At 44.1% G+C, this 19,466-nt stretch overlaps 1 protein-coding gene across 2 annotated transcripts in view; it reads left to right on the top strand.

Annotated features, from left to right (window-relative positions):
* Positions 1 to 19,466, top strand: part of Cacna2d3 (calcium voltage-gated channel auxiliary subunit alpha2delta 3) — an 885,854-nt gene that overhangs the window by 452,696 nt on the left and 413,692 nt on the right. For both annotated transcript variants that reach the window (XM_047531971.1, XM_047531972.1), the window contains exon 11: positions 7,131 to 7,244. In XM_047531971.1, the coding sequence (XP_047387927.1) occupies positions 7,131 to 7,244 (114 nt within the window). The remainder of the gene's footprint in view (positions 1 to 7,130; positions 7,245 to 19,466) is intronic.

Genomic DNA, 19,466 nt, shown 5'->3' with positions numbered 1-19,466 from the left:
TAGTGTTTTGAGCATGAAGGGATGCTGTATTTTATCAAATGCTTTTTCTGCATCTATTGAAATAATCATGTGATTCTTAACTTTAAGTCTGTTGATATGGTGAATGACATTTATTGATTTCCGAATGTTGAACCAACCTTGCATCCCTGGGATAAAACCCACTTGATCGTGGTGCACTATCTTTTTAATATATATTTGTATGCGATTTGCTAAAATTTTGTTGAGAATTTTTGCATCGATGTTCATTAAGGATATTGGTCTGAAATTTTCTTTCCTTGATGTGTCTCTGTCTGGTTTAGGTATCAGGGTGATATTGGCTTCATAGAACGAGTTTGGTAGGGTTCCCTCCTCTTCTATTTCATGGAATAGTTTGAGGAGTATTGGAATGAGCTCTTCTTTAAAGGTTTTATAGAACTCGGCTGAGAACCCATCTGGTCCTGGACTTTTCTTTGTTGGTAGGCTTTTGATGACCTCTTCTATTTCATTGCTTGAAATTGGTTTATTTAAGTTGTGTACGTCCTCCTCGTTCAGTTTAGGTAGTTCATATGTCTCTAGAAATTTGTTGATGTCTTCAAGGTTTTCTGTTTTGTTGGAGTATAGATTTTCGAAATAGCTTCTAATTATGTTTTGTATTTCACTCGTGTCTGTTGTGATGTTTCCTTGTTCATTCTGAATTTTAGTAATTTGAGTTTTCTCCCTCTTTCTCTTTGTTAGTGTGGCTAAGGGTTTATCAATTTTATTTATTTTTTCAAAGAACCAACTATTTATTTTATTAATTTTTCCGATTGTTTCTTTTGTTTCGATTTCGTTGATTTCGGCTGTGATTTTAACTATTTCCTGTCTTCTACTACTTTTGGTATTGGTCTGCTCTTCTTTTTCTAGTGATTTGAGCTGTAGTGTTAACTCGTTTATTTGTTGATTTCTACTTCTTTTTTTGAATGCACCCCATGAAATAAATCTTCCTCTAAGTACTGCTTTCATAGTGTCCCAGAGATTTTGATATGATGTGTCTTTGTTCTCGTTTACTTCTAAGAATTTTTTTATTTCCCTCCTGATGTCTTCTGTTATCCATTCATCATATAATAGTGTATTATTTAGTCTCCAGGTATTGGAGAAGTTTCTGTTTTTTATTCTGTCATTTATTTCTAATTTCAATCCATTATGATCTGATAGAGTACAAGGTAGTATCTCTATCTTCTTGTATTTACTAACAGTAGCTTTGTGGCATAAAATATGGTCTATTTTAGAGAAGGATCCATGTGCTGCTGAGAAGAAAGTGTATTCATTCTTTGTTGGATGGTATATTCTATATATGTCCGTTAAGTCTAAATTGCTGATTGTGTTGTTGAGATCTATAGTTTCTTTATTCAATTTTTGTTTGGACGATCTATCCAGTGGTGAGAGAGGTGTGTTAAAATCGCCTAGTATTATTGTGTTGTGGTCTATTTGATTTCTGGAATTGAGAAGGATTTGTTTGACGTACGTGGATGAGCCAATGTTCGGGGCATAGATATTTATGATTGTTATGTCTTGCTGATTTATGCTTCCCTTAAGCAGCATGTAATGTCCTTCTTTATCCCTTCTGACTAGTTTTGGTTTGAAGTCCACATTATCTGAGATGAGGATGGATACTCCAGCTTTTTTGCTGTGTCCGTGTGCATGGTATGTTTTTCCCCATCCTTTCACCTTTAGTCTATGGGTGTCTCTTTCTATGAGATGTGTCTCTTGCAGGCAGCATATTGTTGGATTTTTCTTTTTAATCCAATCTGCCAGTCTGTGTCTTTTGATTGATGAATTCAGGCCATTAACATTCAGGGTTATTATTGTGATATGATTTGTATTCCCAGTCAATTGACTCATATTTGTTTTTGACATGATTTGGTTTCTCCTTTATTTGGCTATTCCTTTAGGCTAGCGCCTCCTGTTGCTGATTTGCATCGTTGTTTTTCATCTCTTCCTCATGGAATATTTTGCTGAGAATGTTCTGTAATGCTGGCTTTCTTTTTGTAAATTCCTTTAGCTTTTGTTTATCATGGAAGGATCTTATTTCATCGTCAAATTTGAAGGTAAGTTTTGCTGGGTATAAGATTCTTGGTTGGCATCCATTTTCTTTCAGGGCTTGGTATATGTTGTTCCAGGCCCTTCTAGCTTTTAGGGTCTGGATTGAAAAATCTGCTGATATTCTTATTGGTTTCCCTCTGAATGTAATTTGATTCTTTTCTCTCGCGGCCTTTAAAATTCTGTCTTTATTTTGTATGTTAGGTATTTTCATAATAATGTGCCTTGGTGTGGGTCTGTTGTAATTTTGTATGTTTGGAGTTCTATAAGCCTCTTGTACTTGGTTTTCCATTTCGTTCTTCAGATTTGGGAAATTTTCTGTTATTATTTCATTGAATAGATTGTTCATTCCTTTGGTTTGTTTCTCTAAGCCTTCCTCAATCCCAATAATTCTCAAATTTGGCCTTTTCATGATATCCCATAGTTCTTGGAGATTCTGTTCATGATTTCTTACCATCTTCTCTGTTTGTTCCACTTTGTTTTCAAGGTTAAATATTTTGTCTTCAATGTCTGAGGTTCTGTCTTCCAGGTGTTCTATCCTATTGGTTATGCTTTCTATGGAGTTTTTAACTTGGTTTATTGTTTCCTTCATTTCAAGGATTTCAGTTTGGTTTTTTTTCAGTATCTCTAACTCTTTATTGAAATGATCTCTTGCTTCCCGTATTTGGTCTTTTAACTGTTGATTGGTGCGATCATTTAATGCCTGCATTTGCTCTTTCATCTCCTCCTTCAATGCCTGCATTTGCTCTTTCATCTCCTCATTAGCTTCCCTGATCGTTTTAATTACGTACATTCTGAACTCCCTTTCTGACATTTCTTCTGCTCTGCTGTCATTGGGTTTTATTGATGTAGTATCTAGGTTTGTTTGGGACATTTTCTTCCCTTGTTTTCTCATAATGGTCAGTTGTCAGTGGGACCCTGAGATATTGCAGTTTTCCACTATTGGCTTATAGTGTCCCAGTAGATTTCCAGTGTATCACCTCCCAGCCTTCAGTAGCCTGATGTCTTGGAGGAATCTGATAAAGCAGCTCATTCGAAGAATACTGCCCCTAGCCCCCTACTGGTTCCACGTTTTGGAACTGGCTCTGTGCGGAAATGCTCTCACTGTGGGCCTGCACCGTGCAGCTGGCCGTGTGGGAAGAGCCCACTGCCGGAGTGTGGAAGACTACCTTGGGAAGACTCAAGCTGCCCTGCCCGGCTCTGCTAAGCCACCTCTATCTGGGCCTGCCACCCGGGTTGAGCTTTACCCAGTGGGCAGACTCACCCGTGGCTCCACTTCAGTCCGAGTCTCTCAATGCCTCCCCTTCTTAACTCCTGGGTTCTGGAGCGACGGGGGGTGCAGTCTCCCTCTAGGCCGCCATCTTGGATCGCCCCGTGAAGAGAGCCCGCAGCCGGAGTGGGCAGAGCCGCCTGAAGAGGTCTCCGGCTGCCCTGTCCTTATCCCTGAGGCTGACTGCAGATCGAGGCTCTCCGCTGGTTCTTTGCAGGAGTACACTGCACTGCAGCAGCTCCGGGACTCGGAGCGTGCTCTGTTCAGACAGGCTCTCACTAGCGGGCCAGTTCCGTTCCGAGAACCTGGAGAAGCTGGCTGTGTGGGCGGGGCCCACCGCCGGAGTGCGCAGGACTGCCTGTGGATGACTCTAGCTGCCCTGCCCGGCTCCGATAAGCCACCTCTATCTGGGCCTGCCACCCGGGCCGAGCTTTACCCAGTGGGCAGACTCACCCGTGGCTCCACTTCAGTCCGAGTCTCTCAATGCCTCCCCTTCTTAACTCCTGGGTTCTGGAGCGACCGGGGGTGCAGTCTCCCTCTAGGCCGCCATCTTGGATCGCCCCGTGAAGAGAGCCCGCAGCCGGAGTGGGTAGAGCCGCCTGAAGAGGTCTCCGGCTGCCCTGCCCTTATCCCTGAGGCTGACTGCAGATCGAGCCTCTCCGCTGGTTCTTTGCAGGAGTACACTGCACTGCAGGGGCTCCGGGACTCGGAGCGTGCTCTGTTCAGACAGGCTCTCACTAGCGGGCCAGTTCCGTTCCGAGAACCTGGAGAAGCTGGCTGTGTGGGCGGGGCCCACCGCCGGAGTGCGCAGGACTGCCTGTGGATGACTCTAGCTGCCCTGCCCGGCTCCGATAAGCCACCTCTATCTGGGCCTGCCACCCGGCCGAGCTTTACCCAGTGGGCAGACTCACCCGTGGCTCCACTTCAGTCCGAGTCTCTCAGTGCCTCCCCTTCTTAACTCCTGGGTTGTGGAGCGACCGGAGGTGCAGTCTCCCTCTAGGCCGCCATCTTGGATCGCCTTTGTGATGGCTTTGGTTTTTACGTATTTTCATCTACTAATGTGTGCATCATTAAGTCTTATGTGCTGGTAATTCAAGGCCACATGTTTGGTATGACTTGTAGCAGCGGCTATTTGGGCCAGGACTAAAGTGAAGCAAATGCCTAAGACACAGAATTTTAGGAGTACTCACTTACAAGGTTGTAGCCATAGTACTGATATATGACTCTGCAACTATGGGAAGGATGGAGAGAGGAAGAGGCAGGAGAAAGAAATTAACATTTGTGGAGCCCTACCGTGCATCACCACATTAGTCCATTTTTAGTTATTATAACAAAATACCTGAGGCAGGGTAACTATAAAGAAAAGAAGTTAGTTCACAGTTTGGGGGTCTGAAAGTCTAAGATTGAGGGGCCCCATTGGCTTGGTCTCTGGTGAGAGCATAATGACAGATGCTGCTGAAGTGTGTGCAAGAGTGAGAGATGGTATCTTGAAACTGGAAGCCAGAGGCAGACTAAAGGTCATGTTCACTCTTACAGTTTGCTCTCTTGAGAACTGCCTTCGCCTCTTCTGAGGGCAGACCCTCAATGAATGACCTAAGGACCTCCCACTTGACACCACCTCTTAAAAGTCCATACCACTCCCAACATAGTCACACCGAAGAGTGAGCCTCCAACACCAGAACCCCTGAGGGACACTCTCAAACCAAATCCAAAACAACAGCGATCACCATTGCTCAAAGACCTTTGTCATTTCAGCTTCCCCACCCATCTCTGAGGCTATAGTAAGGATTGAGTTCATATGTATAGCCCAGCAAATAGGGAGCATTTAACCTGTGGTGTAACAGCCACATAGGGATGGTATTCTCATCTTATAAATGAAGAAGTGAATGCTCAAGATCCTATCTAGGCACACAGCTGTGTTCTTTCTATTTATACCTTGATACACCATGTATGTTTGCTCTGTCCCATGCAGTTTCATGTTTCCATCCATCCACCCATCCATCTACCCATCCATCCACCCACCCATCCATCCACCCACCTATTCATCCATTTATCCATCCAGCCAGCCAGCCACCCATCCATCCTACTATCCATCTACCCATCCATGCACCCATCCATCCATGCATCCACCCATCCATGCATCCATCCATCCACCCATTCACCCATCCATTCATCCATCCAACCAACCACCTATCCACCCTTCCACCCATCCTTCCGCCCATTTCATCTAATTATTCATGGTTCAACTCCACATCAGACCTCTAAGTGCATGAACACTGGGTGCTAAATCTTCAACTCAAATGCTATTTTTTTTTTCTCTCTGGTTCACTAGTGGCCAGTCAGCACCACCAAGAGTACCCTACATCTTTTCCCAGTGTCACAGCCAATAGATTAAACACATTGGTCTTGCTCCCAGTCAGCGCCTCTGCACTTAGCGTTTGACCTCTTTCCTTTCCCCTTCTCCCTCATAGGCACCTCCTTCAGGTGTTATTCGAATGTTACCTTCTCAGTGAAGTCTTCCCTGACTACTTTAAAATAAAATGACCCCTTCCCCTTTTCTCTCTCCCTCTGCTTTCCTCTTCTTACCTCCTTAGCATCATTATTATCAAACATACAATGTAGTTTATTCATTATTTATTTATTTATTTTTAAATTCTTTTTTATTTTAATTTTTTAAATTTGTTCTAATGAGTTGCACATGTCAGTAGAATGCATTTATACATTTTGATAGATCATACATAAGTGGAGTGTAATCTCTCATTTTTCTGATTATACCTATTGTAGGATCACATTGGTTATGCAGTCATACATGTACATGAATTAATAATTATTAATCTTGTTTTTGTACGGCTTCACAAAGAGAATAGAAGCTATAGGAGGAAGAGTTGTTTTTGTGTGTTTCATCCCCAGCCCTATGTGGGCACTTAGCAAATCATTTTAGAACAAATGAATACATTTTGTAGATTATAAAAAAGGTAGTTTCCCTCTTGAAGGTTTAGGATTTCCTGTGTGTTCCCCAGGCTTCAGCATTATTGTGTAATTATAGGGTTTTAAGGGACGTGGTGTTACTTTGAATTGCATCACTAAAAACTTTCACTCAAGGAATTTTTCACCTCAGATTCAAGGGAGGGACACATTACTCAGCCAAGTACGTTTGATCACTCTGGATACTCTTCAAAAAGACAAAGAACTTTTAAAACACTAGGTAAAGCTGGAATTTTTAGAGTTTTGCACGCCAGTGGCATAACTTGAAATTTCAGCCTCCCATACATACAAGTGAACTAATACAAACTGTTAAATGTGATTAATATACACCATTAACAACCCCTTAAATAAAGAGTGCTAAGTCTTCTAATGTGAATGATCATATTCCTGAATTTATTCTCTATTTGTCCTTAATGTTATTATATGGTACACTGTCTATCCCTGAGACCACCAGCCTCCTTTAGATTTTGGAAGAGATGTTGCCTCTCTGACATCCTGCTGCCCACTTAATATGCCCTTAAAGCTTCTTGTGTCAACTCCTTTGGACTTGTTTTCTGAAAAGTGGTTCATGCGTGAAGATACGAGAGATTTTATCCAGGCTACAATTTTTCAGAATTCCTTCCATGGTCTGCATTTAGTTCGAATCTGTCAGAGCAGATATGGTGGTCCTTGCTGAAAGGCTTATCCTGTAGGTCCTGTCTGGGTGGTGCCCAGTGACCTCTTGCACTGTTTCCCAAACCCCGCTTGTGCCCCTGAAGTCTTGCAGGTACCCAGAACTCTGGTGTGTATTTTACTTTGAACTTCTTTCTGTTCACAGTTCAACCATACGGGACAAGGAAGTATCTGCAGCCAGGCCATCATGCTCATCACCGATGGGGCGGTGGACACCTATGATACCATTTTTGCAAAATACAACTGGCCGGACCGAAAGGTAAGTTGATGCCGGCACCATGTCCAGGGTACAGTCTTTATCATAACCTTCCAATTGTTTTCAGATGATTGTCCCATGGAGGCTTAATCTCATAATGACCTCTGGTTTTTCAGCCTTGCATGTTTGGTTGACCAAAATCAAATACTATGACTTTCTGTTTTTAAAATGAAACTGTTTTGGAAGAGAGCAGAAACCCCTAAAATCACATTGAACATGTTCAGTGAAAAGATTCATTGTGAAGAATGCTGTGTTCACATTGGGCAAACCCGTCTCTGTATTTTTATTTGCCTTGGAGCGAAACTGCTTGCTTGGGACCCTGAACCTGTAGAATGGTGACATCAGCCTGATGGTCCTGAAGCTGTCTCCTTTATGGATTGTGTTTCTATAGTTCCTTCCTCAACCCTCCAGTACCACCTAGATGGAACCTTCTCTCCATCTCTCAAGGCTGCATCCCACTCTTTACAAAGCTCTTCTGCTCGCTGTTCTAATCCTTCTTTGGTTTCCAAGTGGACATTTATTTATCTTGTGAGATGATATCTTATGGTATTCCTGGCTGATATTAATATTTCTGGGTGCCTTAATTCAAAGGTTCCTCAAGCTCTTAGCTTGTCTGAGCTGCCTGAGGAGATTTTTACAATTATGAGTGCTGGATCCTACCCCACACCCGCAGAACCATTATCTCTGGAGATGAGATGGAGTAATCCTTATTTTTAATGAGTTTCCCAAGTAGGTACAGATCAGACAGTTGGCAGTTGGTTATCACTGTCTCACCTAAGTGGTGGAATTTTAGCAGAGAAAAGAGGTCAGGCAGAATGAGTGCCATTCTGAGGTATCACAGTGCATTTTTCTGTTCCATAAGATATCACCATTCTCCTGACTGTTTCAATCCAGGTCAAGCGCATCCTGCTGTCTATTTTGCATATTTTTTTTCTGAGAATTGAACCAACCGCACACACTTGTCAAAAGAGAAACAAGACAAATGATAACTGCACCCTTGGCTGTATCCAGGGAACCCATGCCCTTGTGGGAACATGAGATGGGAGATGTTATTCCTAATTCCCTTAGTCATTCTTGATATCCGTGTCGCTGATAACACAGGATCTCACCCCACCAAACCAGTCTGGTGATTAAAAGTATATATATATATATATATTGTACAACATGGTCCCCAAACAGATACCAGCTTCTTCCCCTGGTGTTTAACTTTGGAAATGGCCATTACCTCTGAAGCTGGAGGGAACGTGGCTGTGCTAGGCTTACGGAAATTCTGCAGGATGCTGACATCGCATCTGCCCAAAGGACAACCAGGAGCGAATGTGGAGCACTGAGTTTAGGACCCAGTCCTTGGATGAGATGGAGGTTCATTCTAGAACAAAGTGATTTTAAACACTGGCAGCATCTTGGATGATGATTCCTGGGGACAGTCAGAGGCCAGAATGAATTCCTTCTAAGCATATGTGATGTGAAGGGAGAAAGGTGCTGGACACTCTTGTGCCCCTGTAGCACATGACACAGTGCCGGGTTTGGGGCAGGTTCTAATACGCAGCCTTGTGGGGTGGCCTACTGACTGAGGGGACCTGGTGAGACCCTGGTACTAGAAAGTAAGAATAGGACTGTGGCTATTTTGCAGCCAAAATAGAAAGTTCACGGGTGTCATGACATCTCACAGCACAGTGCAGGTCTTTTGCGTTATTAAGGACCATATGAAAAAAAAAAAAAGAAGAGTGAAGGGACCTTTCAATAAGCAGCTCACTTAACAACAAATGTTTATCATATGCACCTCACGTGCCATTTTCCATGAATCTCTCCCATTTGATAATACTCGATGGATAGCAGTTTCCCAGGAATGACAGTCTTTAAACACTCTGCCCTTACTTGTAAAGAGACATAGACTGGGGGATGCAGAGTTCTAAATCTTCAGATGAAACACACATTACAGTGTGTCTTTCCACATGAACAATATTGATTTTAGGCCAGGTTTGTTCTTGGATTAAGTGGAGCGAGGGTCCTAGAAATAAAGCCATTTCACTGCTTATAAAATATTATGAAGCAGAAATAGGTTCCTTTCTGTAGCAAGAGGGTTTTTTTTTTTTTTTTTTTTTACTATTATTATAAATGAATAGCCCACTCTCTTCCCTTCTGCCCCATCATGGAGAGTTCCATGGCATTCATATACACTTCCATTCTCTTCTTTATGAACTTCCCCATGAGGGTGTAGGCAATACATTTGCATAAAAACCCAGTATGATTTAGCACTGCGATAAAGTGAGATGATGTGGAATACCCAGGCAGTTATCATTCTCCATTACATTGAATTTTCACAATTTAGTAGGGGGTCCTGTGTGTCCTGCTGTAGCTGGCAATCCTCAAGACTATAAAAACAGGAAATGGGTTCAGGGAAAAAAAAAAAGCTCCTAAGAATGGAACCTGATTCCCGTCAAACAGTGGTTCTCAAACTTGAGTGAGCCTCAGTATCACCTGGAGGGCTTGTTCCCACGCAAGCTTGCTGGCCTCCACCCACCCTGGAGCTTCTGACTCATCATGGGTGGGGCCCGAGAGTCTGGGTTCCTAACAAATCTCTGGGAAACTCAGATGCTGCTGATGGGGGAACCAGAGTTGGAGAACCACTGCCATAACAAATAGCCCAAGGAATCAGGTTTGGTTCTTGCATGGGGTTTGTTACTCTTGTTTCCCTCTCTAAACCATTGCAAGGACCTGTTCCCATGGTCAAACCCAGGGCACAGGTGTGTGGGTCTTGGCCCACACTCTCTTTAGAAAACTGTCAATTGTTGGTTGGCCTTTACAAAGCTGAAGATATGATATCAAAATTTAATGTCTTAGTTTTTTTCATAATGGGGTACAGCTGGTCCTTTGGGGTTCACATTCCCTAGAGCAATAAGTGACGGGAACTGAGAAACACCTATCCCCTTTGACAGCCGATGCACACTCTTTGTGATCCTGATCCTTATACCTCCATTGTTTCCTCTCAGTCCATCTCACTCATATGCTTTACCTACCCATAGGTGTGGATGGATTCCCTGACCACGGCTCTTGATTAATAGGTACTTGCTAGTTCCCAAGCAGGACCTGCATTTCTCAGCACCAAAGATTTGCTCTCTTCTCTTACATTTGCCCTGAGTTGTCCCCCTTCTCAGCCAGAACCCACCACGTTCAACCCTCAACTCCAGATTCTCTAGGAATTATCTTAAAGGAGGTATAGCTTGGTGTCCAATACCGTAATTGCTTCTGGGTCTGTCTCTCATCTTCATTTTTTTGGTGGGTCTATGAGAATAGGTTCCCCTTTTCTAAACAATCCCAACACCTTTCACTACATCCCATCCTTGCCAAGAAATATGGTGTAGAAAGTTTTGGGAAGCTTCATGATTCCTGCCCCTTTGGGGCAGTATGCCGAGTGCAATCTCTTCACCTTGAGTCGGGGCAAGACCTGTGATTTACTTCTAACCAATAGAATTTTGTACAAGTGAAGGGATTTTTTTTCTCCTTGGTTAGCTGATTCTTGAGATAATCAAAAGGAGTATTATAATTATTTAATAGATGGGCCTGATTTAATCTCACACTTGAAAGAGGGGCTGGAGCCTCCGTGAGGACAGACACACTCTCTTTGCTGGTGAAGTCACAGCTGTTTGCAGAAGCCCATGTGGCAAAGAACTATAGTCAGCCCCAGAACCTGATGGTGGCCTCTAGCCCACTGCCAGAAAGAAAGCTGGGTCCTCAGTCTTATAGCCCCAAGGAAATGAATTCCTCCAACAATCCAAGTGAGCTTGGAGATGGAGTCTTCGCCAGTTGGACCTCCAGATGAAAACACAGCCCTTTCAACATCAGAAGACCAGCAGAAAGCTCAGCCAGACTGCATCCAGGCACCTGACCAACAGAAGCTATGCAATGATAAATATGTATTGTTTTGAAGAACTATATGTTTGGTAATTTGTTATGCAGTCATAGAAAACTAGCATAAGAAGCAAAGAAAGACAAACACTTATCACAGTAATGCTTTAAAATATTCCTCAATTTTCAGGCTTTAGATAGCAATAATTTATTATTTCTTATGATTCTCTGAGTTAATTGGGTGGTGGTTCTAGTCCAATGATATCTGGGGAAGCTGATAACAAAACTGTGTTAGGTGGGAACTCGGCCAAGCTGCCTCACTTCTGCTTGTCATGGCCTTTCCTCCACGTGACATCTAATTCTTCAGGACAATGCTGCATCCAGCCCTCAGTACAGTAGCCTGGGTTTTTTGCAGTATGGCAGCTGGGCTCCAGGAAAGGAAAAACAGAAGGAAACTGGGAAAGCAGGCCAGAGGAACACTTGTAAGTGTCATTTTTAAAAGCTCCTAACCAGGGCCTTGCTCAAGGCAAATGCTTAATAAAACATTTCAGAGTAAACTGGAGGAAGAAATGCATGATTGGTGACTTAACCACGAGTCTATGAAGGCCTCCTCATGATTGTGCAATGTGTCCCTTGCCAGCATTTCATTTCTGAGAGCAGAAGTGAGGAGCTCTTTATTCATTGATGGGATGCCATTTACTTTTGCTTAATATCCATTGGTTAGTGGCTTAATGGTAGCTCTTACACATTCAGAATAAAATATGAACTCCTCAATGTGAAAGGCGCTTATTCCAGGATCTGCTCAAGAACTAAAGCTGCATATATCTAAATAAGGAAAATGACTGTACCTGCCATCATGCAGTTGCTCTTCTAATTTAAAAAGAAGGAAGTCATGGAATTACTTATCATTACTTATTTCCTCCCCTCAAATGTGCATAAGACAGACATGTGTTGGATGGATAGGTAAGAAAGTAATCAGTTAAGTGACTTAAAGAAGGGACTGGGGGCCTGGTATGGTGGCACACACCTGTGATCCCAGTGGTTTTGGAGACTGAGACCAGAGGATCGCAGGTTCAAAGCCAGCCTCACCAACTTAGCGAGGCCCTAAGCAACTCAGCAAGATTCTGTCCCTAAACAAAATCTGGGACAGATTTTTACTGAGCTGGGAATGTGGCTCAGTAGTTAAGTGCCCCTTAATTCAATGCCTGGTATCAAAAAAAAAAAAAAAAAAAAAAGTGATAGGCAAAATATGGCCTGTGGGTCAAATATGGCCTTTGTTTTTGCAGCCCATGGGTTGTGAAGGATTTGTATATTTTTAAACAGGAAAAAAAGAATATTTCATGGAATATGAAATATTCCATGACACAGGAAAATTATGTGAAATTCAAATTTCAATGTCTGTAATTAATGCTATTTTAGCACAGTTGCACACATCCATTTGCTTCTGTGTTGTCTGTGACTGGTGGCAGGGTTGTGCCTGAGACTGCCTAGCCTGCTGAGTCTGAAATATTTACTATCTGGCCCTTTAAGGATATTGCCAACCCCCTGCTCTTTGGGATCTTTGAAGAAGTTGAGACCAACCAGTGTGTTGCTGAAGGTCTTTGAGTCACCTGCAGAATTTTATGCACCAGCTGAATTTAACAGAAGAGGGCAGTGATAATTTCTGCATCTCTTACCATCTCTCCTATGTGGGTGAACTAGTCACAGAATAAGTGATGGAAGGATGGAGGATTCCATGGCAAATAGTTCTCTTTATACTGGGGGTGCTCTCCCCAAAATGCTTAGTGACTCTCGCTGCTTTTCTGTACTGAGTCCCACTCCTGTCTCCTTCAGAACCCCTCAGGGCTGGGTGATGGATTAGGAGAGGAGTGTGCTTCAGGTTATTAGACCTTGAGCTAGAACCCAGGACCTGAGATATAGTCATGTTAAACTTGACTGCCCTTTGAACTTGGCAGTGGCCTGGGCACATGGCAGAATGTCACAGCTGTCAGTCACTGATCTAACAGAGGGGAAAACCCTGGAGAGTGTCAGATGGCCTCTTTGCAAAGATCCAGGGAGCCAGAGATTCCTGGTCTTAATTTAGTCTGCTATGACCAAATACTTCTGACTGAATGGTTTGTAAATGACACAAATTTCTTGCTTATGGTTCTGGAGGCTGGAAGCTTGAGATCAGGGTTCTCATTTGCTGAGTTCTGCTAAGGGCCCACGTCCAGTGTGCAAACTGCCTGCCGACTTCTTGCATCCTCACATGGTACAGATCAGAACAGGGAGGTTCTCTCCTGGCTCTTTAAAGAACACTGATCCCCTTCTTGAAGGCTCCATCTTTATGACATCAATTTATCCTAATCACCTCCCAAAGGCCCAAACTCCTAATACTGTCACATTGCAGGCTAGGATTCCAGTATGCGGATATGGAGAGGATTCAAACATTCAGTCTGTAACACTCCCTGAGCGAAAATAAATTGGAATCTCTATAATTCCTATTGCTATGGGGGCAGGATCAACTTACCCATGGATTAATAAATTTCGTTTTGCTTTGTGTTACTCTTTATGGGGTAAGCGTTGACCTGTAACTCTCAAATAACAGATCACTCATTAACTTGCTTCTGCTGTAGGTAAAACGGGGACACACTGGTGTGTGGTGTGGATAGCGACCCATCTGTACCTCCTAGGTGTTGCTGCACAATCTGTCCTTCATGTGAACAGCAACAGAGGCAGTTTAGAATGTTCTGTTTACTTCCTTTCCATTCTCCGAAACCTGTTCAATAAGATAATATTTTAAACTTGTTATTATTATTATTGGTACCAGGGATTGAACCCAGGGACAGGGACACTTTACCACTGAACCACATCCCCAGCCCATTTGTATATTTTATTTAGAGACAAGGTCTTTTTGAGTTGCTTAGGGCCTTGCTAAATTGCTGAGGATGACTTTGAACTTACAATCTTCCTGCCTCAGTCTCCCAAGCCACTGGGATTACAGGCATGTACCACCAAACCTGGCTTAAGCTTATTTTTTATATCCTAAATTTATAAAATAGAACTAATAATAGCTCATTTTGGATGTTGAGAATCAGATACTATTTTAAATGCTTCATGTATATTTAATTCTCATAGAAACCACATGAGATGGGAACTATTATTATCCCTCCCTTGCTTTCTCTCTCTCTCTCTCTCTCTCTCTCTCTCTCTCTCTCTCTCTCTCTCTCTCTCTCTTAAGCAGAGGAGGAAACTGAGACCCCAAAAGACTTCATATCTGATTCAGGATTCCACCATGAGCATTGGGTGGAACTGGGCAAATGGATTTCCATAGCCAAATACTGAGCCTGTATCCTAAAGCAGGATGAACACATCTTGAGTGTCAAGTGAAATAAAATAACCATAGGCCAGAGTGTCCATGTAGTAGACATTGCTGCAATAGGTACATTTCCCTGGCCTTCTTGCTCCTGGGTACAGGATGATCAGAGTCCAGAATTCTGTGATCTCAGACCCCATAAGGGCTACAGGCACAGAGCAAGAGGAGAGTAAATTGCATGGCCTCAGTACCAGACTGGGTGTGATTAAATGACTTCCCTCTGCTAAAAGGACAGGAACTTCAAAGATGAAAGCTACTTCAGCTCTGTGTGCTGTGTTTATTGTCAGTTGTCTCAAGAACGGCAATGATTATGGTAGCCTTGGGGTTCTTCTAGAGCATGTCAGGGCTCAGGGTCCTTGGTCACCTGCTGGGATCTACAAAGAGGGGACAAAAGCAGTACTTGGTTTGGAAATCAAGGGAAGTTGTGAGTCATAGCATGGTTTGGCCTGGGTTCATGGCAGAATGGAGCACTTTTGAAAACCCTACTGGGGATCATGGAACTTTAAGCGGATGTCCTATCCATCTCCAATATGGGCTGTCTTGGAGGTTTGCCCAGGAAGGTCTCTTTCTTGGCATAATTGGAAAGATAAAGCCTCAAGGCCAAGGCAGCCCTGGCCCAGTGACCTTCAGGGTGCTGAAAGGCTTAGCTCTGCCTCAGAGCCTCTGAGGTGGTTTTGCAAAGCCCAGGAATCCCCTATCCTCTTCTTTCCACCTGGGCCTGTGCCATCTTAGAGAGCAGTTTCTGAGCTGGGTCAGGGCTTATGTTTTTAAGAACCTAATCCCTAAATAATCTTAAGCAATTTGAAAGTCCCCCCCCACCAAAAAAGAAGAAAACACTACATTGTTTTCCTCTGACTTTCAAATGCTTCCACAAAGCAATTTCATTACTTTGTTTTGAGCAGGTTGAAAGGACAAGGGATTAGCCCAAGACCTCAGGCTTAACTTGAGAAGGAGTTAAGATCATACTGCTGGGGTGTGTGTGTGTATGTGTGTGTGTGTGTGTGTGAGAGAGAGAGAGAGAGAGAGAGAGAGAGAGAGAGAAAGAAAATGTCCCTCTCACACTCCCCTACTGGCAGTGTGTATACTTTGTCACATAGAACCACATTAGTACAGGGGATAAAGGAAGGCAGGGGCTGTTGGCAGAGGGAATAGAGGGAAGGAGATAATCATGAAGGTAGTTAATTCATGCAACAGGTATTTATTGGGGTCTCACTGTGTCCCAGCCCAGAAGTGTGAGGTTAATAAGATAGAGCGCAATAACAGATCACTAGGAACAGCCAAGTGAAAAGACCAGTTAATTAGAATCACAATAAATCTTTTAAAAGTTATTTATTTATTTTTGGTAGTGGCTATTGAACCCGGGGCTCAGAGGCACTTTGGCACTGAGCTACATTCTATGTGCTCTTAAATCTTTTTTTTTTTTTTAATTTCAAGACAGGGTCTCACTAAGTTGCTGAGACTGACTCTGAACCTGCTATCCTCCTGCCTCAGCCTCCTGAGTCACTGGGAGTACAGGTGTGGCCCACTGCACCCAGCTGTGATTAATCTTCTGAACAAGACAAACGTGGGTGTGAACCAGGGAGTGCTGTGGTGGCAGCTCTTATAGACAGGGCAACAAAGGAAGTCTCTGGAAGGAGGCGTGTATGAGTGAAAGGAGCCCTCTAGCAGAGTGTGCTGCTAGGGAGAGGGGGAGACATTGGACAGGAAGAGCTGGATGAAGAGCAGGTGGCTGGAGTCTGAGGGATACAGGGTCCGTGTCATGGTGGGAGAGTAGGAGGACAGGCAGAGGCTACCTCCTCTGGGCTTTGGTGGGCACAGTAAGAGCTGGGATTGTGATCCAGGGGTAATGGCTTCCAAGGGAGGCTTTTGAATCGGGGAGAGATGTGAGTTGATTGTTTTCAGAAGTTCTCTTGGGCCTTTGTGTGGAGAACCAGGCAGTGAGACTTGGACTGGGGCTCTAGGGTTTCGGTCCTAACAGTCTTGCTCACTGACTTCAGGCTGGGTGATGGACTAGGCCGTAGACTCTTATTTCCTGTGAATTTCCCAGGGTGCTGCTGTTTTATTTCCGGGCTTCCATGAGCAGGTGCATTTCTCTGTCTTTGTTTTCCTTCCCTTCCACTCACTCTTTCCTTCTCTCTGACCAGAAAGCACATTCTGGTCCAGAATTTTGGGGCGAGTCTGTGTTGTTACTTGATTTTTTTTTCCCCCTGAGAGTGATAAATCCTAGCGCCGTCTTAGGAAAACAGCAAGAACATTCATTTCTCGTGGTCAGTCAACGGTGTGACAGGAGAAGGCATTCTCAGTCACCGTGGGAAGAGCTCAGGCGGCTGAAGGGGGAGTCGAAAGGGTTCATTGTCTCCTGGTTTATTTTTAATTACTTCTGCAGTATTAGACATACTGTGATTCCAGCAAGAAGAACATGACAAGACAAGTTAGAAACCAGGCCCACTGAGGCGTGGCTGCTACCAGCCATTGAAAACTCACACAGAGGCAGGGCCTGGAGACGGCCGACTGGCACTCCCTGCTGCTACAGCTGCTGTTTCTCTTCCTGGGCTGGGCGCTGGGACCTTGGCCTCCAGCCAGGTGCTGCTGCCTTCAGAAAGCAGGCAAGGGAACAGTGCACCTTCCCACCAGGTCACCTCCATTATCTCCCAGAAAATGACAATCCAAGTAGCCTCCCTGCACTAGGGGAAGGGTCTCGCCCTCTTAGCTCACAATCCACGATGGATCCACCCCGTGGCTCCACCCCGTGGGCAGCACCTCCGTTGCAATTGCCATTCCCATTTTACAGGTAAGAGAACAGAACGTGCCCCAGAGCCCAGAGCATGAGACCAGGAGGTCTCTGTGTCCTGTGTTCTTACACTGCCACACATCAGAGTCCCCCAAGAGGTGGTTGTTGGAGGGAACTTCCTGAGAATGTTTCTTGGGGCCCATTCTTTGCAGGCAGAACCCTGAAATCTGAATGTTAATAGCTGGCTCCTAAGTATACTTGGTGAGTTATGAAGGCTGTCGTGTCCCCCCTATGGCTCAGCAAGGAACATCTGGCCAAGTTGAGGCATACTGAGAAAGGTCACTGGGAAGTTATGTCAGGCAGGGCCCACTCAGGGGTAGACACCCACCCGTTATTTGAGCACAGAGAGTTAAGAATTGTTAACCAGGTGTTGAGGGCTGCAGGGACCCCAGGGAACTCTGGGGTATCATGAAGTAGCAGCTGCAGGAAAGATGAAGGGAAGAGGTTATTAAGAACATTTGGAGGCCAAGAGGAGAGGGCTATGGGGCTTAGGCCCAGATCTCTGAGGAGGGCATGGTAGCTAGCAAGTACTGAGGTATGTGAGTTCAGAGGAGGGTTCTATGGGGCTGACACCCACACACTTTTGAGAAGAGGGTGCTGGGATCTTTGAGCGGGATGCAGTGGGTGTGAGTCTAAGTGTGTTCTGATAACTACCACCTGGATTCATTCTCTGATTTCGGAGTGAACTGTTCTTGCCAGCTGGAAACAACTTTGCTGGAGCAAAGCACTGGGAATAAGGAGCCGACACCACACAAACAGGGAGTGCCTTCCTCCATCCATGCAGCCCCCTTCTATTGGTCAGACCCTGAGGCGGATCCTAGCCAGAAACAGCTGGCCAAGCAGAAATGTGGTTCACACAAACCTGGCCCCAGCCCCACCTTACAAAGCCCGGTGGATCTGATGCCAAGACACAATAGCTTACTAGCTGGCACACCCAATAATAGCTAGAAGCTTGCCAAATAACTTCTGCATTATTTGCAAGCCAATGGTATGTCAAGTTCTTATTTCCTGGGTTTTTACTCCTCTTGGACTATTAAGTAGCCCTCTTACCGCATGGGAGGGGATGACAGGGCAGTGCTACCTACTGGAAAGAGGGTGGACATGTTTCTCTGTCTGTAAAATGGGGCATACCTTGCAGTTTTGTTAAGATTAAGCAAGAGGGGAGCTGGGGTCGTAGCTCCATGGTAGAGCGCTTGCCTGGCATGGGTGAGGTACTGGGTTCAATCCTCAGCACCACATGAAAATAAATAAATAAAACAAAGGTACTATGTCTATCTACAACTAAAAAAAAATTTAAGAAAAGAAAAATAGAATCAAGGTTAAACAAGATGGTGTGTTATCAAGCTCAGTGATAGGCAGGTGGTGGGCAGTATACGGTGGCTGTCTCAACAGTGCTGTTTCCATGATCTTTAGCTACTTTCAGGCTCAAGCCCCTCTGACAGAGTTAAAATGTCATTGTACTAGATGAATTCAAGATGGTGTAGCAATATTTTTTCAGATGTGGGCAATAGAAAGTACTCTTTTATCCCTGAATGTGGATTAATCTTACATGGTGTCTTGGTTGACTTATAAGAAGATTAAAGCATCAGCTGCATGTTCAAAACATTTCCAGGTTTTTCCTTTTACCTGTTTCATGAATAAAAATACCTGTAGTAACTTTTTTGCCCAAACTTCTGACACTCAGCAAAAGATACTGGGAAATATTTGACCATTCAAATATTATTAATGATGGTAAGTAGCACCTAATGCTCATCAATTTGGAAGAGTTTTAGGGAAGATGAGCCTTTTGGATCAGTGAATTGTAAAAAGGTGATGTGAAACGGGATGTCGTGTGTATGTCACTTATCCCTTCTCTAGAGCGGTGGTCAAGGCTCAGAGTGCCTGGGTGGCTGTCCAGGCTTTACCATTTGAGTTTGGTGGCCTCGGATCAGTGATCTAATCTCTTTGTGCTGAAGTTTCCTCATCAAGAAAGTGGGTTGAGAAGTAAGAACTATGGCCCTCTGGCAGGGTTCCTGCAAGTGCACATGGGCAAATCCTTGGAGAAAAGGATTATGGTCCCGTGGGATCCTGGACCAAGGTCAGTAGGAGCATCTGAGTAAACTTCCTCTGGTCACCTGCGCTGCTGTGAAGACCAGAGAGGATACAGACTGGGCACAGGAGGTTAAGGGCCGTGAGTGAGGTGTTCAGTGAGTGTCAAAGCGGGTTACTGTTTAAGCAGCACGGCACTGTT

This window comes from Sciurus carolinensis, chromosome 17 (genome assembly GCF_902686445.1).
Source record: "Sciurus carolinensis chromosome 17, mSciCar1.2, whole genome shotgun sequence".
In the NCBI taxonomy this organism is placed as follows: domain Eukaryota; kingdom Metazoa; phylum Chordata; class Mammalia; order Rodentia; family Sciuridae; genus Sciurus; species Sciurus carolinensis.
This window is presented reverse-complemented; position numbering and strand designations above follow the sequence as displayed.